Here is a 22,620-nt window from a genome sequence, read left to right on the forward strand (position 1 = left end):
AAATTTAAAACATAGCGTATAGCGAAATCACGTGTATCGGGGAATACCTGTAGTAAATGCAAATTAAAGAAGACAGTTGCATTATTTTTGTTCAATCAAGGATGTATCGTAACCACCCATTTGACCGCTATTTAACGCTACTTCCAGCTACTTTAATGGTGCAACTGTTTGAACACTTTCTTTGTAGCTGAACAAACAACATTTCTAAACCAGTAATGTCATTTTAACAGACATAATAACCTCTTTGATTTGCCTATAATTTGTATCGTTATGCAATCAATTTATTTAGATTGCAAAACCATGGTTCTGCAAAACCATTGCACACTTCGAATTAAAATTGGTTTAAAAACTCTACCCTAATCATCGATGCAGAGCAGTAATAAGATACTAGCGTAAGGGAAAGCAGTTCTTATATCGCCCTATATTGTGTATTAAGTTGAACAGTGCACCATGGCGACATTCGTTAGTTTTGTTACTAAAAACTATAATGATTTATTTTTTAAGCGAAGAGGTAAATATTTTTTTCAGATAAAATAGGTAGAGTGAGTGTAAGCAATGGTTTTATTTTGCAGACGAACGTAGCGTTCACCTTCCCTTGGCTGGTTCGCCTTTATTCATCATAGGTATTGTTTGTACATATTTATGCATCGTACTACAGTATGGACCGCGGCACATGTTAAATCGAAAACCATATAATGTTCTGAACATGATTAAGATATACAATTTATTTCAAATGATTGCTAATATTACGCTATTTCTACACATTGTAAGTCTGCTGGGTCATTTTTTTCGTAAATTTTCGTAAAAATGAGACTTATTTATTTAAACTAATTTTTATTGCAGTGTTATAACGTATTCCTATTGTACGATAATTTTTCATTCCGTTGTCAACCGATCGACTACTCAATATCTAGAGTGGGGATGGATGAAGTGTACTTTAGCTACGCCTATTTCTTACTCAAGCTGCTCGACTTAGCCGATACGGTGTTTTTTGTCTTAAGAAAAAAACAGTCCCATGTTTCATTTTTACATGTTTACCATCATTCATTTATGGTACTTACTACATATTGTGCTCTAGTATTCGTTCCAGGAGGTCATGTTTTGCTGCTAGGTCTTTGGAATACACTAGTTCATGCAATAATGTATTTTTATTATTTTCTTTCATCGCTAGGAGCACAAAACCATAGCATATGGTGGAAAAAATACCTAACTAGATTGCAGTTAATTCAGTTTATTCACCTAGCATTTCATTTTGGACGTCCTTTACTCAGTGGCAATTGTAATTTTCCGAAATTTTGGCTTTGGTATGGCTTTTTACAAGCAATTTTTGTACTTGGATTATTTTTGGACTTTTATATCAAGACTTACAATAAAACAGATAAATCTATAACTAGTCAGCATCGCTGTGAAAAAAACGCAAAATAGAATAGAAAAAACTGCTATGAAAATATCGTTGTTTAACCGATGCAATAGGCCTTAGACAAAAAGCTTCCTGAATCACTAGCTAAAAGATAGATAAGTATAATATATTACCAATGCCATCATCCATATCTTAAATTCAGTAGATATTGCTCTCAAACTGTATACATTGTACGGAAGTATATACACATACAGTCTTGGTAGACCTCCTTCATACTGAAACAATCTCTGGAACAAACCCTAATCGTCTTTGCATTTTAGTGCCTCTTTGACCGTGTCTTTTTTTGTGTATGTTGCGTACTGCGAATCTCGTAGCATTTGGCATATGAAGTGTCAAACTAATTTCTTAATTTTTTTTTGAAATGAGACATAATTTGTAAAATATTGTCCATAATCATTGGTTTTAAGGAACAAAATACAATTTGAGTACATTTTTATTTTTTTAATCACAAAACGGATTTTCTTGCTATGGGTAATCAATAAGTCTCTGATAAGACTCGGATAAGGTGGTAAAGGCAAATCTAGACCGACAATGGTTGTGATGGGTAAATTCAACAAATATATTCCGCCAAAATCAAAAGCAGTTCCGGAAAGTAGGTGCAAAACTCCAAACTAGGAACCGTCCGGAACCGCTAGTCGGCAATCGGAGCCGTAGGAATCGTCTGAGCCGTCCGAAGTCAGAATAGTCGGAGTCGTCGGAGTCGTCCGGAACAGTCAGAAACGTCGGAATAATGGGAGCCGTCGGAGCCGTCCGGAGCCGGCTTCGCTTACCGATTAGCTCCGGACCGAAATCGTCGAATTGATATAGCCGGGAACGGAGCCAGTGTAGCAATTTTCGGATTTTCAGTGTAGCCGTGGCTCCGATTTCGCGAACCTATCACTACTACATTGCATGTACATTTTATTCCAAGGTTGAGGAGAGATTTGAACAATTCCATCATAATGGAGATATGATTAAGTCTTTATCTCATTGACCATACAATGCGAACCGATGTCGATATGTATCAGTACCAGTTCAAAATAATACAAATAAAAGCAATGATTCAGGCGGCGGTAAAGCTTCAACCGCACAATCTTTCATTTGGTGTTTTGATACTACTGTATCAGTGTTAAGTACTATTTCACGTATTGAACGAAGAACAGTGATGGCTGCAGAACAATTACACTTTGTTATTTTAGGAGCTGGAATAAACGGATTGTCATGTGCGGTTCGTTTGTCACATGAATATCCTCGTTCAACAGTACATATAATTAGTGAACATTTTAGCCCCAATACTACTAGCGACGTTGCGGCTGGACTATGGGGACCGTACTGCCTAGAAGGAACGTCAGAATATGAATGTAGGTTAGTATTTTTAAAATCCATCTAAAGCCATCTCGAGTTTTATAAAATCAAAACCTTCGATGTCAAATTCGTTTCAGGAGTTGGGCACAGGAAACGCACAACTATTTCCTACAACTTTGGCGAGCTGGATATGCTGATAAGTGCGGAATTTGTTTGGTGCCTGTTATAGAATTATTTCATAGAGACACGACTTCTCCGTGGTGGCAAAATATTGTATTCGGATTTCAAGAAATGTACCTAAGTTCTGATGATTTCAATCTCGCTCATCAAACGAATTATCGGAATAGCAAAAGCGTTGCCTTTATGTATACAACGTTTACCTGCGAGCCTTCGAAGATTATGAAATGTTACTGTGACATTTTGTCTAATCGAAATGTAAAATTTCATCAAAAACGATTGCAAAGTATCAATTGCCTGGAAATGTTAAACATACAGGCGAATGCAATCATTGTCAATTGTCTGGGATTGAATTCGCAACACGTTTTTAACGATCTTGAATTATTTCCTGTACGTGGCCAGGTTCAAAAAGTAAAGGCGAGTTCCGTATTTCATTCGTTTGCCAATGCATCATGTTACATAATTCCTAACACAGACACGGTGGTTCTGGGGGGAACTAAACAGAAAATCGAAAGTCTACGTATAGACCCTAATGACCGTTACTCTATTAGAGCGAATTGTTTCGCAATTCAACCTCACTTGAAAGACGCAACAATTGTAATGGATTGTGTTGGATTGCGACCAGCCAGGTCTTCTGGAGTACGTTTGGAACTAGAAATTATTAGTTTTGATAATGGTAAGACTTTATTTTATTTATTTATTTATTTATTTATTAACTCGTACGACTTAACAACATGCCCGTCATGGGTTCAAGCCCCAAATGGACCGTGCCGCCATACGTAGGACTGACTATCCTACTATGGGGGGATCAATAAGTCACTGAAAGCCAAACCCACAAGTGGGTGCAGGCAGGCCTTGACCGGCAACGGTTGTTGAGCCAAAAGAAGAAGAAGACTTTATTAATTATCCGTACGCATCATATATAATTGTTTCTTGTTTTAGGTCAGAATCATGCAGTAATACATAACTATGGGCAAGGCGGCGCAGGGATCTCTCTTGCATGGGGTTGTGCAGGAACCGTAACACGCTTGGTGCAACAATACATCGGCGAAACGTCGATTACTCGACTGAAATTATAGTCAATACAAATTATAGGATACTGCTTACATACAAAAAGAAGTTGATAATTTTGATGAAACAAACATAATATATTTACGAAATGTACTGAGAAAGTTCATCAAATAGCTTGAATACTATCCAATATTCATTTTTTAATGTGAAATAAAAAATTGAAATAACTTATTTTAGCAGCTGACACTACAGTAAAATAGATAATGTTTAAAAACGATCAAATTGTATAACATCTTTCATCATGAAATTTCGCAAATCCCATAAAGCATCAATTACAACTTCGGGGCGATCTTGACCACGTTTACCTAGCCACTGTGATGGAAGTCTGTTGACATCAGTATTAGGAATTGATTCTTTTCTTGCTGTGAATGTTTTTTGCCACGGCGTTATATATGTTGATTTCTGTTGAAGCCTCTCTATATATTTTATATATGCGTCAGAATGTAGCACTCGCTGTGGTCGTGGTGGTACTGTTACAAATAATGGTTCCGCCGGTTGACTCGAAATATCTAAAAGTGCATAGAATGTGCAATAAATATATCAAACGAAAAACATTCAACAAATATTTCAGACAAATCTTACAGCTAAAGTATGGTGTAGCAATCGTACTGCCAATTTGTTGTGCATTGATTCCATTTGCATTGGGCATCGATGGAGGTTGCTGTGCGTGCATGGATTGAATTTGATTGACTCCAGGGTTTTGCGATGACAACGCCATAAGGTTTGCGCTAGTACTATGCGAAGAATGATTTCCTACGTTACCCATTGGTTGCAAGGTTATCATTCCGATGTTATTGGTGTTTGTATTACTTCCACTCATTCCAGCATTGTTTCCGATCTGTATGCCGGATGTAAAGCGCTTAGAATGTACGTAGTTTTTGCTACGGTCCTGCGGTTGGATTAATTTGCTAACTCCTTTCGTTAGATGTACTTCTTTGACATGTTTCACAAGTCGTGTAACAGATGGAAAAGGAGGCATATTTCGTCGAAGTCGTACACAATTTCTCCAGATGCAGATAAATTCTTGTTCAGTTGGGGCTACGAAGGACTTGTAAACACATCCTACACCTTCAGCAATGCAATGCTCAGAGAATTCCGCGGGATCCTCAAACTGAAAGTCACATTTATCCCAACAGCACTCATACGCCTGTTTTTGAAGTAAAATTGAGAAATAAAAAATAAAATAGAGAAAACTGATGATTTTAAGCTTACAGTTCGTAGTCTAACGTCGTAAAGACGGCCATAAAGCTACAATTATTAGAAAGAAACACAATGAAAATCTTGCGCACAAAATAGAACTGATAATATCTACTCATTGTCAAGGAAATTTTTTTGTCACATCTGAAGGATTTAGCATTGAGAATGTTTAAGCAACTTAAAAACAACATAACAACAAAAATAATAAAAAAAACACCATACATGATTGGTTATGATGTCCTGAATGATTGGACTCTCGGTCTTGAGGTTCGCTGGGCTGGGACAATTTGATTCACCCATTTCAGCTGCGTGTTTTGCTGCGCTTTCTTCATTCATTTTAATGGCGCGCTGCTCCCATATAGTCTTCTCTTGATCGCTCAAATTACGCCACTCGTTTCCGACTATTCGTGATACGTCACCGAACGTTGCTTCCGGATTACTGGCACAGATAGTCTTCCGATGTTCACTAGAGTACAATATGTAGCCTGTAACTAGCTTCTTGCCCGGTTTAGTTGTTTTTTTGGTGGTCATCGACGGGGTACTGGTGTTGATAGAATGTGTTGGATGTGGCGATGCCGTCATGATTGTGTCCGAGCCAATTGACGGAGGGCCATCGATTGAATCATCGATGATACCAAAGTCGTCCTTCATGTCCTGTAAGATTCAGGTGGGGCATAACAGCACAGTTTGGGATGATTTTTAACTTTTCAACACCAGCTTTTAAATATCATGATATTGTGTTAAATTATGTTATTTCCTCCTCCATGTAATTATATGGTATCTGGCAGAACACATTTTACTTTATTTGGCTTAATAAACTATGTTTTTGGTTAAGTACGTATTTAAATCTGAATTCATTGTTATGTGATAATCTTTACAGTATTATAAAACATAGTCAATATTTATGAGGTTGTGCAAAACAGATAAACAAACATTTTAATAGAAAAATAATAAACTAAAAATATATACAGGTTCATATTAACTTTTAGATATGCAATCGCTTAATTCAGATATGTTAGACTACGTGTTAAGTCAGTTAGTAAGTACAACTACACACTCAAGAAATTTGTCAAACTACTGAAGACCAAACATAACGGATGTATTTTTACAAGGTTTGCATTTACGTACCGTCAAATCATTCGCCGAAATCGGTTTATTCTCCTGGGCTGAAGCAATCTCACCACACGTGACCTTTTAGGATGAGCATAAGCGTAATTGACCTTTAAAATTTTATCTCAGGGTTTTATTGTAATAAAAGATTACCTTGGGTGGGTTAATAGGACGTCGGAAATGATATATTTCATCTGTTGTGACCATCTGACTGTGAGTAAATTTACGTAATCCAGAAGGAGCGACTATCTTTCTTATTTGTTTTTTGAATTCATCGAAAATTGATTCACACATATATACATCTGATTCAGCTATTTCGGTCGGCCTCCCTAAAAAACAATTTTTCAAAAAATAAAAAAAACTAGAGTCAAGCTGCACACATGCAAAACAGTATATATAACTAGAAAAATCAAATATTCATTCCAATAATATGCGGTGATCATATAATTAACAATAAACGGTTAATCCTGATTTTCTCTGTTTTTTTCCTGTAATACGTCTTTCAGCTATCCATACTTGCGTATACGGGGAAAATTAACTTCTTGTACAGATGGGGGCATTTAGGGCAAATTTAGGGGGTAGAGACTAGTGTTGGGTTTCTTCATTTTTTCGATGAGATTTATTCATATGAATCTTCAGTTATGAGTGATTCGAATCTCGCATCGACTCTTCAAATATTCATGGCTCTCCAAGGATTTATGAATCTCGAAAGTTATATGAATCTTCAAAGATTCATGAATCTAAAAGATTGATAAATCCATTAAAATTCATATATCTCCAGGGATTCATGAATCTTTAGAGATGTATGATTTGCAAAATAGTTAATTTGCGCGATCTCACCAAACAACATCCCCAATATCTTAAACATCATCTTAAACCCGTCGCGGCTTTAAGCCACGCATGGACCGTCTCCCCGTAGAAAAAACCCGGCTGCGTGGACTTGTCAAGAAGTCCCGAAAGCCTGTATAGGCTGGCATGACCATGTAGGTTGTTAGTTTAAAAAGAATAATGAGAAGCTCAAGCTCTATGATTTTTTGGAGATGTATGAATCTCATGAATCATGAATGGATTCATGAATCCCTCGATATATGAATCTTTTGATATTGATGAATCTTTCGAAATTCATGAGTCTTTTGAGATTCATCAATCTTTGGTGATTCAAGAATATTTGGAGATTCATGAATTTTTGCAACCGGGATTCAGATTCATTGAATCATATCAAAGATTCATTCAGATTCATGAATCTGAATTAGATTTACCTAACACTATTAGAGAAGAGCAAACTCGGAAATTCATTCATGGTGCTGGGTGTTGAATACAAGATCCGGTCCTAGATCCTATTCTGCAGACTGGCGATCCTTGCTTGAAATTTGGTCGGCAGTAACCATGGTGGATTTATTGGAATCAAATCTGCCTCCGACCAAACTTTTACTCTACTAAACCAGCGATCGACAAGGTACGGCAAGTATGTCAAAGGTACGGCAGGTTTACTTACTAGTTATATACTCGCTTTGATCTAGAACTGCACAACGCCCAACAATTGCTACCGCGGAAGTTGTTTCTTGAATTGTCGAAAGTAAAACTTCTTGCCTATAAAATAGGCGATTTACAGTGCCTGGGACTTCAGGAGGAGTTAGAAGCCACGGCCCTCGGAACAAAACTTTCCCGCTGTAAGTTATAGAACATTTTTTTAAATTAATAAATGAACGAAGCAAACTCATCAGGCAGATGATTTTTATCGAAAATAAAGTATACTTACTCTTTTGTTTCCCAAATTGAAGTGATCTGTGAAATCGATTGCTTGCCAGATTCAGTAGCAACATACACATAATCGCCGGTCTTCACTACGCCACCACAAACGGTATTGTATTGTTCGTAATATACATTACCATCCTCAACTCCATTCATGTAAATAACTACATTTGGCTTCTCCTTTTCAGGAATTGCTTCTTGGAGCTGTAATTCAGAAAGCTCTTCTTTATGCTTTTCCACGCGCTCTTTGAAAACCGACATTACTCGTTTCACTTCAATTGGTGTTTCTCGTGCTGTTAATTTCACAGGGTCATTTGCGCGCACAAGATTCCATGTTTTGAGTTTTTTAAACGATCTCGCCTTTGAACTATACCGTGATTCGCATACAAATACATCTTTACTGGGAAAATTTTCAGGTTTGAGTTTAACGTAATCTCGTATATGCATTACAAAACACTTATTTAAAGCCTTGGACAGTGGAATTTCTATTCGTTGATCACTTTTGAAAAGCTCTTGTTCCATGAATTTCCTAGTCTGAACGTGAAAAGTTTCATGGGGGCGAAGCAGTAACAAACCATTCATCATTTTGATGTTGTCGCTAGTGGTCCACAAGCGCTCTATGTACATTATGCCAGGAACTGTAAAAAAAAACATAGACTTATTATTCCTTTCGACAAACAACTTAACACTGGCTCACAAGCAGCACGTAATTCACACGTAACAATAAATAAAATCATCTTGCCTACATCATACACTTACTTTTGTTTTCTGGCAAATCGATGTAGACAAAGTCCCCAGGTGAAAATACTTTTTGATCGATCATCATACTTTCGCCCTGAGATGGTTGCTAATAAAACAGAAAGCAAAACAGTTCTTGAGAGAAACATGATTCTGAATTAAATTAATAAATTTTAGAAAAATAGTAAAACAAGAATATAGAGTACAAAATGGCAGGGGATTTTCATTCCCACCTACGAGTGTGCAAAGTAGATTAGCATTATCTTCTTTATACCGTCAGTGGTGGATAAAGGGTATCGGTGGCGATAAGACGAGTCGTAGCCCTCTATAGATGTTGAGCAAGTGGAGGGCGGTAGTGATAGTACCCAGCTTTCCACTATTGGATCATTCAAATGTGAAAGGTGGGGTGGGGGGGGGGGGAGGGGTCGGTGCATGTTTACATAGATATAAATTTTACATGTTTAAATGCGCTAGTGCTCGTCGCTTTTTGCACAGAAAATCCTCATTTTAACAAAAAATCCTCCTATAAATAAAACGCTAAAACTCATAAAACTATTGTTTTAATCAAATAATCTCGAAATCCATGTTTAAATTTGCAAAAAGCCTCTGACAAAACAACTTGAGCGTTTGAAAAATCATATTGCGCTTGTGAAAATAACATCGGTGCGGTAAAACAACAACTTTTGACTGATAAATTGAATCTTAACCTACTGAAATTCTTTTGCTGATATATAGTCAATCTTTGAAGAAAATTCCGTAATACCCGAGGATTAAACTCACAACACGTTTACAATATATATAGAACATAACGATGATATTTGATAAAACATGTGTTTACACCCTATACACTTACCACTGCATCACTATCGGTATCCGCTTCTTCTTCTTGTAGTAATTTTGATTGTCGCAGAGACTCAACAGCAGCACTTAAGTGCATCGTGTTATAGCTCAGGGCTGGAGATTCAAGTACATTTACATTTTGACATAATTCATCTCGTTTTTTTATAAAAAACGATTGTAATTCTATTGAATCTTCAAATACTTGAGAATCTGTGCGACTAAGCCGGCGTGCGCGTTCCAGACAACTAAAAATGTCTTCTTGAAATATATCCAAACGCTTATACAATCCTTTATCGAGTCGCCGTTTAATGAGATCCAATGAAATAGCTCGAACCCTGAAACAGAAAATTGTTTAATTGAGGAATGTTTTCTAAATTATAGTTTATTTCGTTACTACCTGTTACCATCGCATTCGTCATACTCTGACAACTCAGCTAACGAATCAGAGTAACATCGACCTTCTTCATCTTGGTAATTATAAAATGTGGTAAAAAGTGACAGTAAAAGTTCCTGAACCGCTTGTTGAACGTTAGGTACCGTTTCCTCGCTACGCAAGGCTTGTTTCGTTTGTATGAGCAATTGCTGCAGACACAGAGCATCTTTGTAAATTTGAGAATCAGGTTCATTGTACTTGCAAGCGTTTTCAAACATGAGCATAAAATCTGCTGCCATATCATCAACGGTTTCATAAATTTGTTGTCGTAATTTTTTTTCGATTTTTTCTATATCAATTGGATCTTTGATTATGTCGTAATAATCAGGATATTCCTAAAATTTAAGAACTTAAACAAATTAGCACAGGAAACACAAAAAAGAAAAGAAGAAGTGCATTCGTACGTTTTTTGATGGTAGCTTCATAAATATATACGAAAGCTGACGATTTTGCTTCGGTTCTCTGTATTCCCTTATTGTGTCGTACATCTGCTTCAGTTTATTTTCTAGTGGGGATGAGTTACTTTTGCGTGCCGGTTTAGGACTGGAGATAGACGGGAAATGACATTAAAAAAGGTTACATTTTAGCCATTTCTTAAGATTTGAACAGCATCTTACATTTTTCCTACAATGTTCAGTTTTTTGCTTATTCCAGAAAATTCCTTCAATTTTTCATTGAGTGCTTTTTCCAAGATATTGGCATCTTCATAAATCATTGATCCTTCTTCGTTGTATTTTCGGCAATTTGAAAACATTAGGCGATAATCTCCCACTATGTCATCAATTGTGCTGTACCGATCAGCTTTGATATTGTTTTCAATTGTTGTCATATCAATTGGATGCTGTATGACTTGATAATAGTCGGGATACAATTTTTTAGAAGGCTTTTCCATAAACAGAGCCATTGGCTGATGATCGTCATACGTAAAACCAACAAGGAATTCATGCAATGATAATAACTTCTTTTTGAGAGACACTGCTGGTGCTATGCGGTTGGTTCTAGATACAACTGTATTACTAGAAGCCCCGTGAGAAGGAGACCCTATACTCTTAGGCATACGACCCTTTTTACGTGTCGAAGCATGTGTTGAAGAATCGGTATCTTCTTCATCTTCATCTTCGTCGCTCTCTTCTAGATCACCAGAGTCAATAAGCTTCTGATTCAGGATTCTTTGCATCTTTAAGGCATCCTGTAAGGCAATTGAAGTAAAGATATTAGCAGAGAGCTAGGAAAATTGTTGGTATCACTTACCTTGTGTATCTTGCTGTTAGGAGCATTAGCTTTTTTCGCATTATCTAACATCAAGTAAAGATCCGCAGTCATGTCAGTAATGTGTGTATATATCCCTTTTTTTAATTTATTTCGTATTTGAGCCATCGATATTGGTTTTTTAATCTGGTTGTAATATTCTGGATGGAAGCGTTTGTTGGGAAGTTTCCAAAAAGCTTCACCCAAAGGCGCACCTAAGGCATTGGGATCTATGTAAATATATTCGACAAATGGTGTAAAGTAAACCAACACAAAATGGACAAAAACCAATATGAAATTTAGGGGAAAATACATAAAATAAAATAATGGAATACGAATGTTAAAAAATGATTCCAATACTAAAAACAACATATAATCTCCATTCACTACGAGCAACAAATAATACCGGTTTCCATCACAATAATTAATGAAAACAGCAATAAATTTGATCTATTTAAGAAAAAGAAATATTTGGATACATAACTTACCATTGGTATTCGCAGTATTGTACAGTTGATCGAATAATTGCCAAAGTGGACCGTCGCCCTCTGTCTCTATCGAGTCATCAAAATCATCATCGGAAGTGTCAATTTCCTCCTTTAAGGCTGCTACCATTGCACTGGATGCCTGACGTGGGCGTTTCAGTGGTGGTTTTCTATACCGTCCCGATTCAATTTCAGTTTTTTTTGCCATAAAAATTTTTTTCAGCATTTTTGCGTCCTTGTAAATTTGCGATCCAGGTTCATTAAATGTGCATGCATTTTTTGTCATTTGCAACAAATCCTTTTCCATTTCATTGAGGCTTGAATATGCGCTGGTTTGAATTTTAGTGGCAATCAATTTTAAATCAATTGGATGGTCTATAATATCATAATATCCAGGATAAAGTTTTTTAGAAGGAAGAAGCTGAAACATATGATATAGATCGTGATTGTCTAGAGGATCTGTTGCAGTCATGACAGTAGCAAAAAGTTCTTCATATGGATCGAAGTCTGACCATTCTTCGTATTCGTCCTCTTCAGTATTATGTAATTTACGGGGACGAGTAATTTTACGAGTTTTGGATTCTGACCACCCTTCTTCAATATGGTGTTCTAAAATTCGTTTTTTGTTTGTGTTAAACAAGTCTAACAATTGACAAGCATCTTGATATTCAGTTGAATCTGGCTTATAGAAAGCTTTTGCATTGTTCACAATCAATTCGATGTCTGCGGCCAAGTCTTCAACATCTTCATACGAGTCTGTTTTCAATTTCTGCTGAACTTTTAGCAAATCAATAGGATTTACAACTACTTCATAGTATGATGGCTCTTGGCGTCGCTTTGGTGCTCTGATGAAAGTGTCACAGATTGTTGAACCATCCTCTTTTTTAAACGTACGAATAGATTCGTACAGATGCTGGCATAATTCCATCTACGAATAAAAGATACCTTCATTATATTGAGGCAAATACACAATTGTATGCTTTACCCTATTGAGGCATGAGAGTATTTCTTACGCACCGGATCAAGCCTTTTCTTCTTCCTCGTAGTTGTAGGAACCGGACTATGCTCGGGGGAGGCATCTTCCTCACTGTTTTCGTCATCTTGCAAAGAGCTCATTCGACGCCGTTTGCTCATGCCAGATATGCGATACTATATCGCAATTAACTGCAATGATGACAAAGAAACAACGCACAGTAACGGTAATGTAAGCACCTAAAGATTATAATCTATCTGTAGTGATGCTGATATTCCTACTGGAGGCGTTCCGGCTATAAATCATATTCAAAGCGGCAAATGGTCCAATAAACTTACAATATTTGCTTTTATGAACTTTTGTAGCTAATCGTTTCAATCGAACTCCCAAACCTTAAAGAAACGAATGAGTTTTAGATGTCCACAAACTTATCTTTAATTTTATCTCACGCTTCATTCACAAACGCTATGGCTTAGAAAGTGCTTGACTAATTTGAGCTGTCATAATGGAAGCCAAACGAAGGTGGATTAGGGAGATGAGGTGATAGAACCAAGGAGCTTTAAGAATAAAGGTAATAGAATCTAGAGCCAAGGTTATTAGACTCTATACAGGTTATGACAAAAGCAAAGTGGGTAGAAAGGAGCTGTCGTCATACAGAACAATTGGCCATCAAGGCCAAAGTGGGTAGAAAGGAGGTGTCGTCATACAGAGCATTTGGCCATCAAGGCTTTAGAAAAGAGCACATAACCAGGATCGACGGCAGTTGTCAAAAGCGACGAATGTTGCTGGTATACGGGTATGATAAATGAATTGTTTTCGTTTAACAAATATTTGTATAGCTCTAAAAACTTGTATTTTTCATCTACACTTTATAAATCGGCATTTTCAACGTGATATTGCGGCTGCTGCCTGTATACAAATATCGACGGCTGTTGTCAAACTGAATATCAAAATGGCAACATGCCAAACGCTAAGAATACACCTCCTCTATATTCCACCTTGATCAAGGCTTTAGAAAAAAGCACAAAACCAGGATCGACGGCAGTTGTCAAATGCGACGAATGTTGCTGGTATACGGGTATGATAAATGAATTGTTTTCGTTTGACAAATATTTGTATAGCTCTCTTGTATTTTGCATCTAAAGTTCATAAATCGGCATTTTCAACGTGATATTGCGGCTGCTGCCTGTATACAAATATCGACGGCTGTTGTCAAACTGAATCTCAAAATGGCAACATGCTAAACGCTAGGAAGACAGCTCCTCTATATTCCCCCTTGTGACAAAAGCCTGTTTTGGCCGATTTCCAATAAAAAAACGAATGAAAAAATTTTGACAGACAAATTGGAATGGTTTGTTTACAATTGGACTGGTTTGTTTACAATTCGACTGATTGCAACTGGATTGCAATCGTGCAATAGTACGATGTTTTAGGTTGAATTGTTCAATTATTGTAAATCTAATTTTAAGTATGTACTTTCTGTTGGACTTGTGTAGAAAGTGGAGAAGGGATTCCGCTATGAATATTCGTGTGTTATCGTAATAAGACCCAACATGTACGAGTTGAAAAATCGTTACGTCGGAAAACGATCTCAGGACATTAACTTAAGTTTGCTGCAAAATCATATGTGTATAAGCAATAAGGGAGAGCCGATAAAGAAGCGGATGAAGTAACCAGATAGTGAGCATATGCTGGACGGAAAATGTATGCAGCGGCTGGTCATAAAAAAAATCATATCGAACGACACGTTTCTAACCATAGATTAACATCAAACCAGTCTCTAACAGCACGTGGTAATTTGATTCATATTTTAGTGAAATGAAAAAGAAATAATTTTATTTTTTAATTTCTCGTAGAATTTCATCACACGAGATTCTTTCCGTCCAAGAACAGTCCTGTGATCTAGTGATGGGCGTTTCGGAGCGTACCAACGGCTCCGGACTAACGGGTCCGGAGCCAGCTACACTCCGACGGCTCCGTAGCCGGCTCCGCTCCAAGGGCTCCGCATCAATGGCTCCGCAGCCGGTTCCGGACTAACAGCCCTGCACTCACGGCTCCATTCCAATAACTGCGGAGCCGGCTTCGAGTCCACTGTTCCAGAGCTGTCGATGAATCAACGGCTCCGAACTTACGGTTCAATAGAGACAGCATTGCATGCTAGCCTAATAAAAAAACAAATATATTTTCTCGTGGAAGCTAACACACGATGTGATTGCAGTATTGACATGTATGACGTTATAATATTTTTCATGATTGATAGAGGCAGATAAACCCTATCCCAAGGTGAATGTATAATGAAGTGTAGTTATAGGGCTTTTGGCGATCCCCCCCCTGGGCTCCGATTTTGACAGATGGTTTTCCGCTTGTATATATATTGATGGATTGTTTACGTTTTGCATAGTAAATATTTGGTGGAGATCAATTTGAGTGAATATTTTAGTTTATTAGAACACAGCCCGTGATTTAAAATGGAAATTTTCCTTCGAGAACTAGAAGCGTTCGCCAAACGCGGAAAACTAACTGTCAGTTTTCTTCGTTGGTTCTTCTTCCACCTAGTTGTCAAAACGGGCTTATAACTTGACCTAATATCTTTACGGTCCTTGCCCTATCCACATTATTTCACTTTTCATACAAATTATATGATAAAGAGAAGGAGAAAGAGATGAATATGAGGGTCACCGAGAAGAGCACTTGTGAAGGAAGAGTAGTGGTTGAGCCGGGGAGTAAATGTTGAACGGTCCTGTTGTAACAATTATAGTTAGGAAATAAACTATAAGTATATTTGTGCTTATGCATAGTTGTTATTTAAGTTATTGTCCACGGTTCCATGTCGGTTCGTTGCAGTCGTCATATTCGAGACGATCGTCTATGCTGCCACTGTTGCCGTTCCAGTTCAAAGAAAACAAATATTCATTCCGTTCTGGCTGCAGCCTTATTCCTGTGGGGGACGGTAATTCACGTCACCTTGGGTGTAGCTTAAGCAGTGTTTTAGTAAGGACGAGGCCATACCACACAAGCTTCTACTTTATCATCATCTCAGCACCGCAATTTCGAAGGAGGGATACGCCTCATCACCGCTGCCGCAAGTTCGTCTGCGCCGTCGCGGTCATAGCTCGGGTCAAGTGCAATAGCGGAACGAAAGTGATGCCGGTAGCATTTTTTGCACCACATCATCACAGGTTCCCTGACCAACATCGTCAAAAGGGTGTCATCACATCGATACTCTTTCACTGAATTGTTTCGTGTCCGTTCCAATCCGAATAAAGGACGAGCTGTTATGCGCGAAGCGACATGGGATCTGGCCACTTCTCATACGAGGGGCAGCATCTGGGACAGCACAATAACCCAGTTAGGACACTGTTGCTGCTGGACGGCATGAACTCTCGTCCACTGAAGCTGGGACTGCAATACCAAACCTGTAGAACAATTTAAACTGGTGAGACAATCCGACGATATCCAGGGCATGTAAGCAAAATTGACTTAGCATTAACCAATCCAACATAGAAGTCATATTCTATAAATGATATAACTAGTTAGCATGAAGAATAATTGTAGCAGTAATTTCGTCTTCTGTAAACTTATTTATGTTGCTCGTGCCAAGCAACAACTGGTCGGCATCTATTTTGACAGAAAAGTTGTAAACAAGGTATCCATAATGGTAACCCTCTCAAACGCTCTGTCGTAACCTGTATAGAGTCTAATAACCTTGATCTAGAGCATTCCCGAACGACAAGCTCACCGCGACGCCACATGAGGTGAAATATACAGCGAAATGAACTATTTGACAGGCGAAATATCTGACGGATAAAGCATCACAGCAACCAGCTGATGTGCAATGTAAACAAATAATGTGCACAAAATCGTAATAAAATCCATTAAATAACTTAAATATCGTGAACTTTGTCAATTTTTGATCAACAGTTCATCATTTCTTTCAATTAGGGAATGTTCTGCTTGAGAAGATATTATTTTTAATAGAATTTCGAAAGCGGATGTTGTGTCTCCCCCAACCCTTTAGCTGTACCTGTCAGATATTTCACCTGTCAAATAGTTCATTTCGCTGTATATTTCACCTCATGTAGCCGCGCGGTCAGAGCAGCCTGCGAGATCGCATTCGATCAAGGTGTATGTATAAAGAAGGTAACCGTTCAAATCTCGCGTGACAAAAATTAGCTCAATTTTGTAAACAGAGGTACTCGTTTCGTGCGACATTTATGCTTCATCAGAAAATTTTGAATTATCAGGTTTGTTTACCAGCCAGATTTATTTCAAATTTTAACGTTAATTAATTTTAATTTTAATTTTAATTTTTAATTTTTTTTGATTTTAACCTATTTTTGTGTGTTTTCAAACATATAACAAGTTGATTGACTGAGTCAAATGAGCTACTTTGATCTACACGGAGTGAAATTTGGAGCTATTTTTTTTCGCACGCGACGTTGTCGATTTGAACGGTAAAGTCATTCAGAATAAATAACCAATTCACGACTCGTCGTAACAATACTGGAGGCTCTGGTGTAAAAATTGCTGAGGCCTGTTGGAGGTATCGGATATTGCAAGGTGAATTAAAGATACCAGGTGGTGGAAAAGAGCCTTTGCGAAGTCGCCATAATTGAGTAATTTTACGTCATTTTAAAACCGTTAATCATTACCCAAGCGAATGAAAATGTCACTTTTGGGCTGTGTTTTCGATTAATATTTCGTGCACGATTTGACAAACAAAACCGTGTACGAGATTCAGACTTTTTTCGGCACATAACCTGAACCGTGTGCTATGGCATATTTGCTCTTTAGGCCGAAAATACCCGGACCAGAATTTCGCGGCCGCGGAATTCCGCTTGCTGAAAAATTTATGGATAAGACAGTTCGGGAAAATTGCCATTGACACTTTGTACAGGTGTCCCTCGAGATACGACTGTATTTGGGACCGAGAACCCACCCTACCCGCAAATTTCCGTTAAATGCCTTCTAATCGCCTTGTAATCGCCGGCGAATTGAAGGCGATCAGCAGTGCATTTAGCAGTAATTAAATGCCTTTGAAATATGTCAATGAAAAATTTCGCTTTTAATTTGAAATTTGAAATTGCAACTGTCAAAAGAAAACCTTACAAGCGTCTTCAGCACTGCACTGTTGTAGTGTTCCCAGATATGAGCGTGAGATTCGATAGCACGATTTACGTGTTATGTTCTCTTGCGTTAAGCTCTGAGCTATTTCACTTTATTAAAGATGGTCTACATTATTCGGTTGTTAAATACCAACTCATTGAAAGGTAATAATATATCAAACTCATTTCGATAACTAAAATAAAAGGAAAAATGAGATACATATTACTCCCATCCTGATAATGAACGGTGAACATAGTGTAATTATTATGTTTTTTTAAAAAGGTATTATTTTAATTTCGCTTCACATAAATTTTGTTTCAAGTAATTATAGTAAGAAAAAATTAATTTTTTTAAAATTAATTAATTTAAATTAAATTAAATTAATTTAAAAGAAATAAACGCAGAAAAAAGATCATAAAAATCTGGATTTGAACACACGCTTTCTCGGTTCGGAACCAAAAGCGTTGTCACTGCTCTATTTGGCAGTTACATTGGTATAGGTGCAAATTCAGTATATAAACAAGCTAAGATGGCGGCAAGCTATCTGTTCTCCTTGAATCAAAAAGTTGAAAGATTTCGAAGAGAACCCGTTACAGCCGTGAAAGTTTCGGTTGAAATCTTTATTCGCCTTCTAAGGCGACTAAGGCCTTAAATGCCTTCTGAATGCCTTCAAAGCCGTTTAATGCTGGTAGGGCAAATAGCCAGCTATTGCCAGCTACTTTATAGCTGATTTGGGGCTGTTTAATGAAAATTCGTTCCGATGTCGTACTTTGGGGCTGATTAAGAGATGAAGCGGTACTTTGCCGAACTATGGAGCTTTTAACAGGCACATGGTACTCTTTGGAACTTTGCGGCTGATTAGCACTATGTGTAGGGTTCATGGTGGAACTTGAAGGCTTGTTAAGAAAGGGTACCAAACTTGGTGGAACTTTATAGCTTTTTAATGCATGACATCGGTACAAGGTGGCTCTTGTCAAAGTGTCAAAGACGTACGCCACCAATAATCTCATTGCTGCTGCACAAGTTAGATACGTTAATTGAAGAATGAATATTGAGTGAAGTGATTGTGAATTATCAGTAAATTGTAAAATTGCAAAATATAAAATTTTGTGTAATTCATCAATACAAAGGATTTAAAAATATACATATGTGTTTAAACGAAACAAATCTTGTTGTTTATTTCATCGATGACGCTTGCTTGAAAATAAAACACAAAGAAAAATAATCCCTGGCATCGTGGCATAAGGAAGCTGCTTAGGTGCTGTTTGAAAGACCCACATAGATCTTTGATGCTGTTTATCTACTGCAAAAGGCGAATTAGAGCAGCGATCTTTAGCGTGCCAAAATGAGCTGCTTAAGCAATTCTGGCTATTTGGGTAGCCTTCTAACTTTCTGAAAAAAAATCTATATGAATGGTCGTGTAAACAATCGGATCGTCTTTCTAGTTCTAGCGATGCATAACTTCAATGCGAAACCATACCACAGTACAGAGTCACCCAGTCTTACGGAAACAACAACTACGGAAAGCACCAGGAGTAAGAGTTCTAATCTCACTTAAATTGTCCATGTGTCTCGTAGATAATAAAAATAAAAATAGGAAAAATAAATGATTTCTTGAATGCACGGTAGCAGGGTTTTCTTTGAGCGGTAGCAACACAATCAGCAATGAAATCACCGACAAACCGACGTGACACTGGCGTTACAAAAGTGTCCCACACGAAAGTACTGTCATTTACCAGTGAGGCGAACACTTCTGTCAAAGTAAGCCCTGTTCACTGCTGCTTCGATGTAAACAACTTTTCTAAATACAAATGGCGAAGGAAGTGTGAGGCAAGATTTTGTGAGAATTATTGGACAAAACACACAGGAAAATCATTTTATAAGTTTCCAAATCAATGCAAAAATGTGAGAAGTACATAAAACAATACGCATTGGAATTTGCGAAGAAAAACAAAAAGGGGGGTTAGCAGTTTCTTCTCTGTGTCAGTGTAGTAAGCGAATCATTATAGAGATGGCGCTAGTGTTTAACGTATTTTCATTTGAAATAAGGAGACAACTTTTGAAGCTCATTTTGTTCGAAGTGTCACGTCGGTTTGTCGGTGATGAAATCACCCAAATAGCCAAAATTGTTTAAGCAGCCAATTTTGACAAGCTAAAGATCGCTAATATTCGCCTTTTGCAGTAGATAAACAGCATCAAAGTTCCAGGTGGTCCTTCTAAATAGGGACTAAGCAGCTTCTTTATGCCAGGGTGCTGACTATTTTTCTTTGTGTTTTATTTTCAAGCAAGGCATCATCAATGAAGAAAACAACACAATTTTTGTTTTCTTTATGTGCATGTTTATTTATGAACTGTAATACGGACGTCACACGAGGCTTATACGGACGTCACACGAAGCGTAAGTTTTGGCGTAAACTAAATTTCAGCCATACAACCCAATAATCTTTTGACAGGAGGTTTACGCTCTCCCATACAAATCAAGCGTAAACTTTTTTAATTTACGCCTCGTGTGACGTCCGTATTAAACTCAAAAAGTTTACGCTTGATTTGTATTGGAGAGCGTAAACTTCCAGTCAAAAGATTATAGGGTTGTTTGGCTGAAATTCAGTTTACGCCAAAGTTTACGCTTCGTGTGACGTACGTATAATCATTCATAACGTTCACAGAATTTTAAATAATTTACAGTCAAATTAAAATCACTACACTTAATATTGCTTCTTCAAATATCTAGTCTAACGTGGAGCACAAACCACGAGACGGCGTCTATCTTTGACACTTTCTGACCATTTCTGCGAGACCGTTTACACTCTAAGGCATACTAGATTTTGTTATGGAATAAACTGTCGAATTGTGTAATGGTGAGGAATTGTGTATTGGTGTCGGTGGTATTGGTGAGGAACAAAGTGAGTGATTAATTTCTATTTTTGAGTTATTAATTTACTACATGCGTTTACAAACCATTAATTTGGAGTCGTTACAATTTTATTCGTCATTAAAAATACAATTTACATATTTGAACCATTTTGCAGTTATTCGGGCGTACTTGGGATGAATATGTATATATTTTGGAAACTTATTGCAAACATGAAAACCACTTCGACCATCAATCTTATAATGATCATTATAGTAAAAATCAGTACAAAATATTGTTGAATTTGGACGGCAAATAATTTTATATTTCATTCGTGACTGTGATATGAATAAGTTATGTAAACTACTTTATACCGAATAGTTTTTCAGTGTCCATACTCCATGTTCAGTTGCCATACAAACCATCACTGATATGAACTTATTGTCCTACCTAGCGAACAGATTTCATCTGTACTCCCTGACATTGATATAGCATAATGCCGCTGCCAGACACACTAAAAAATCACCATAACGAAAAAACTGCTTCTTTTTTCGGTCGACTGATTTCGGCCCACCCGTCGGCGCAGCGAAATCCAAAAGAAATTGCTGTTAGTTTGCTTTTGCAGTACAACAATTTATTAAAATTATTACTTAAGTTTTCGAATTATTTTTATTAAAATTGAAGGAAACAAACCTCGATTGTTTTTTATGTTTATAAATAATTTTGTTTATAAGCATTATTTTTCGGTTGTCTAAATTTTACGTTACCGTAGTTTATTTTTGGTTTGTCTAGCAGCGGCCTGACACTCAACATGATATGCATTGTACATCACTTTACACTGAGACAGGCAAGGGTTTTTTGGATACTTCATCAATAGAGAGTGTAGTAGATAATTCACCATTAAAAGCGCAATCCAATGCTGTTGTAGTAGAGTTATCCATGCGATCTACAAAACATCCTTCTTTATAAGACATTTTGGTAAGACTAGAAACACCGTCGCTAGATACGTTACTGATGTGGGATATTTCCTCGTAATTGGGATTTGATATAGAAAGATGTCCATATCTACCTCCGTCACCATCTTTCAGACTGCGATACGTCCCACGGCGCGACTTATTAGTTTTAGGAGCTGAGTAGAGTTTCAAAACTTTACAGTTACAAGATACGAGCAATGCTATCACGAGACCCTGAAAATGTAATCAAATTTGTAGTTTTATTAACAGGTAAAGAATGGGTTAGTAATGCGTTAAGTAGGCAAAACTAACTCGATAATTTAAATAAATTTTCAAATAAATTTTTAAATAAATTTCACGGGCTCTACGGGTTCTACGGTTTGAACCAAATATCTACGCTTTAAAAACTATAATATTCCTCACCTGTATTCCCTGTGCAATGCTGTAAACAGACCAAAGCTCCATAACATTTCCAATAGATGCAATAGCACCAAGTGCTACAACGGTTGATAGAACAACCAAAATCTAAAATGTAAATACATTTTTATACATATTTATATCGTAGACTTGTAGTATAATGTAATACGTAATATACGTTATATAATAACGTAGGATTGAGGTCTTAGGAGTATATGAACGATATTTTGTACACATTTTTGTATGCTGGGAGAATGACTCGTCACAATTAAATAAAGAAAAACGAAAAGAGCACCAAAATAAGTAGAAATACAGTCCGAACTCACTGGTTGAACTTCGATTCCCGGCCAACTATTGAATATATGCTTTTTAGTTGGCACGTTTTTCCATACAAAAAGTTTCTGAAAATTTTCTCGGCAGGCCATGAGAATTTTTGTGAATTTTTAAAAACCGGATTTTTCATACAAACGCATGCTTTTTAATTGAACTGGCAGCCAACTATCGAGCGTTCAACTAAAAAGCATGCCAACTAAAAAGCGTTCAACTATTGAATTCTGACTGTAGT

At 37.2% G+C, this 22,620-nt stretch overlaps 3 protein-coding genes and 1 long non-coding RNA gene across 12 annotated transcripts in view; 2 read left to right on the forward strand and 2 right to left on the reverse strand.

Moving 5' to 3' along the window:
- Positions 1-385: 385 nt before the first annotated feature.
- LOC121588091 (D-aspartate oxidase-like) lies at positions 386-4,202 on the forward strand. 3 transcript variants are annotated; one of them, XR_006004158.1, is made up of 6 exons: positions 386-511; positions 573-766; positions 844-2,627; positions 2,687-2,764; positions 2,842-3,557; positions 3,824-4,202. XR_006004158.1 is itself a non-coding variant. In XM_041905672.1 (3 exons), the coding sequence occupies exons 1-3, from the start codon at positions 2,565-2,567 to the stop codon at positions 3,958-3,960; spliced, it is 1,053 nt and encodes a 350-aa protein (XP_041761606.1). In that variant the 5' UTR covers positions 1,436-2,564; the 3' UTR covers positions 3,961-4,202. The 3 variants fall into 3 exon arrangements, 1 of the variants encoding a protein (XP_041761606.1); XR_006004157.1 differs by having other exon boundaries at positions 844-2,764; XM_041905672.1 differs by lacking the exons at positions 386-511; positions 573-766 and having other exon boundaries at positions 1,436-2,764.
- On the reverse strand, positions 4,073-13,247 carry LOC121588090 (protein polybromo-1). 4 transcript variants are annotated; one of them, XM_041905670.1, is made up of 16 exons: positions 13,067-13,247; positions 12,773-12,919; positions 11,759-12,683; positions 11,274-11,485; positions 10,640-11,211; positions 10,427-10,565; positions 9,987-10,357; positions 9,603-9,924; positions 8,771-8,858; positions 8,019-8,649; positions 7,755-7,927; positions 6,413-6,588; positions 6,278-6,340; positions 5,372-5,803; positions 4,535-5,099; positions 4,073-4,461 (listed from the first exon to the last, which is right to left on the reverse strand). In XM_041905670.1, the coding sequence occupies exons 2-16, from the start codon at positions 12,887-12,889 to the stop codon at positions 4,160-4,162; spliced, it is 5,088 nt and encodes a 1,695-aa protein (XP_041761604.1). In that variant the 5' UTR covers positions 12,890-12,919; positions 13,067-13,247; the 3' UTR covers positions 4,073-4,159. The 4 variants fall into 4 exon arrangements, with proteins under 4 accessions (XP_041761604.1, XP_041761601.1, XP_041761603.1 ...); XM_041905667.1 differs by having other exon boundaries at positions 11,274-11,500; XM_041905669.1 differs by having other exon boundaries at positions 11,274-11,500; positions 12,773-12,967.
- A 518-nt stretch (positions 13,248-13,765) lies between these two features.
- On the forward strand, positions 13,766-14,995 carry LOC121590032. Its single transcript, XR_006004381.1, has 3 exons — positions 13,766-13,806; positions 13,874-14,521; positions 14,585-14,995. It is a non-coding gene; the product is annotated as an uncharacterized LOC121590032 (long non-coding RNA).
- Positions 14,996-20,435: 5,440 nt separating this feature from the next.
- LOC121603757 (adhesion G protein-coupled receptor L1-like) overlaps positions 20,436-22,620 on the reverse strand; it is a 38,740-nt gene continuing 36,555 nt past the window's right edge. For 3 of the 4 annotated variants that reach the window (XM_041932960.1, XM_041932959.1, XM_041932962.1), the window contains 2 exons: positions 22,062-22,163; positions 20,436-21,872 (listed from right to left, as the gene is read on the reverse strand). In XM_041932960.1, coding sequence (XP_041788894.1) covers positions 21,519-21,872; positions 22,062-22,163 — 456 coding nt within the window. In that variant the 3' untranslated portion in view covers positions 20,436-21,518. The remainder of the gene's footprint in view (positions 21,873-22,061; positions 22,164-22,620) is intronic. The other variant, XM_041932961.1, reaches the window with a different exon arrangement.

The sequence above is a fragment of the Anopheles merus genome, chromosome 2R, assembly GCF_017562075.2.
Source record: "Anopheles merus strain MAF chromosome 2R, AmerM5.1, whole genome shotgun sequence".
Classification (NCBI taxonomy): Eukaryota; Metazoa; Arthropoda; class Insecta; order Diptera; family Culicidae; genus Anopheles; species Anopheles merus.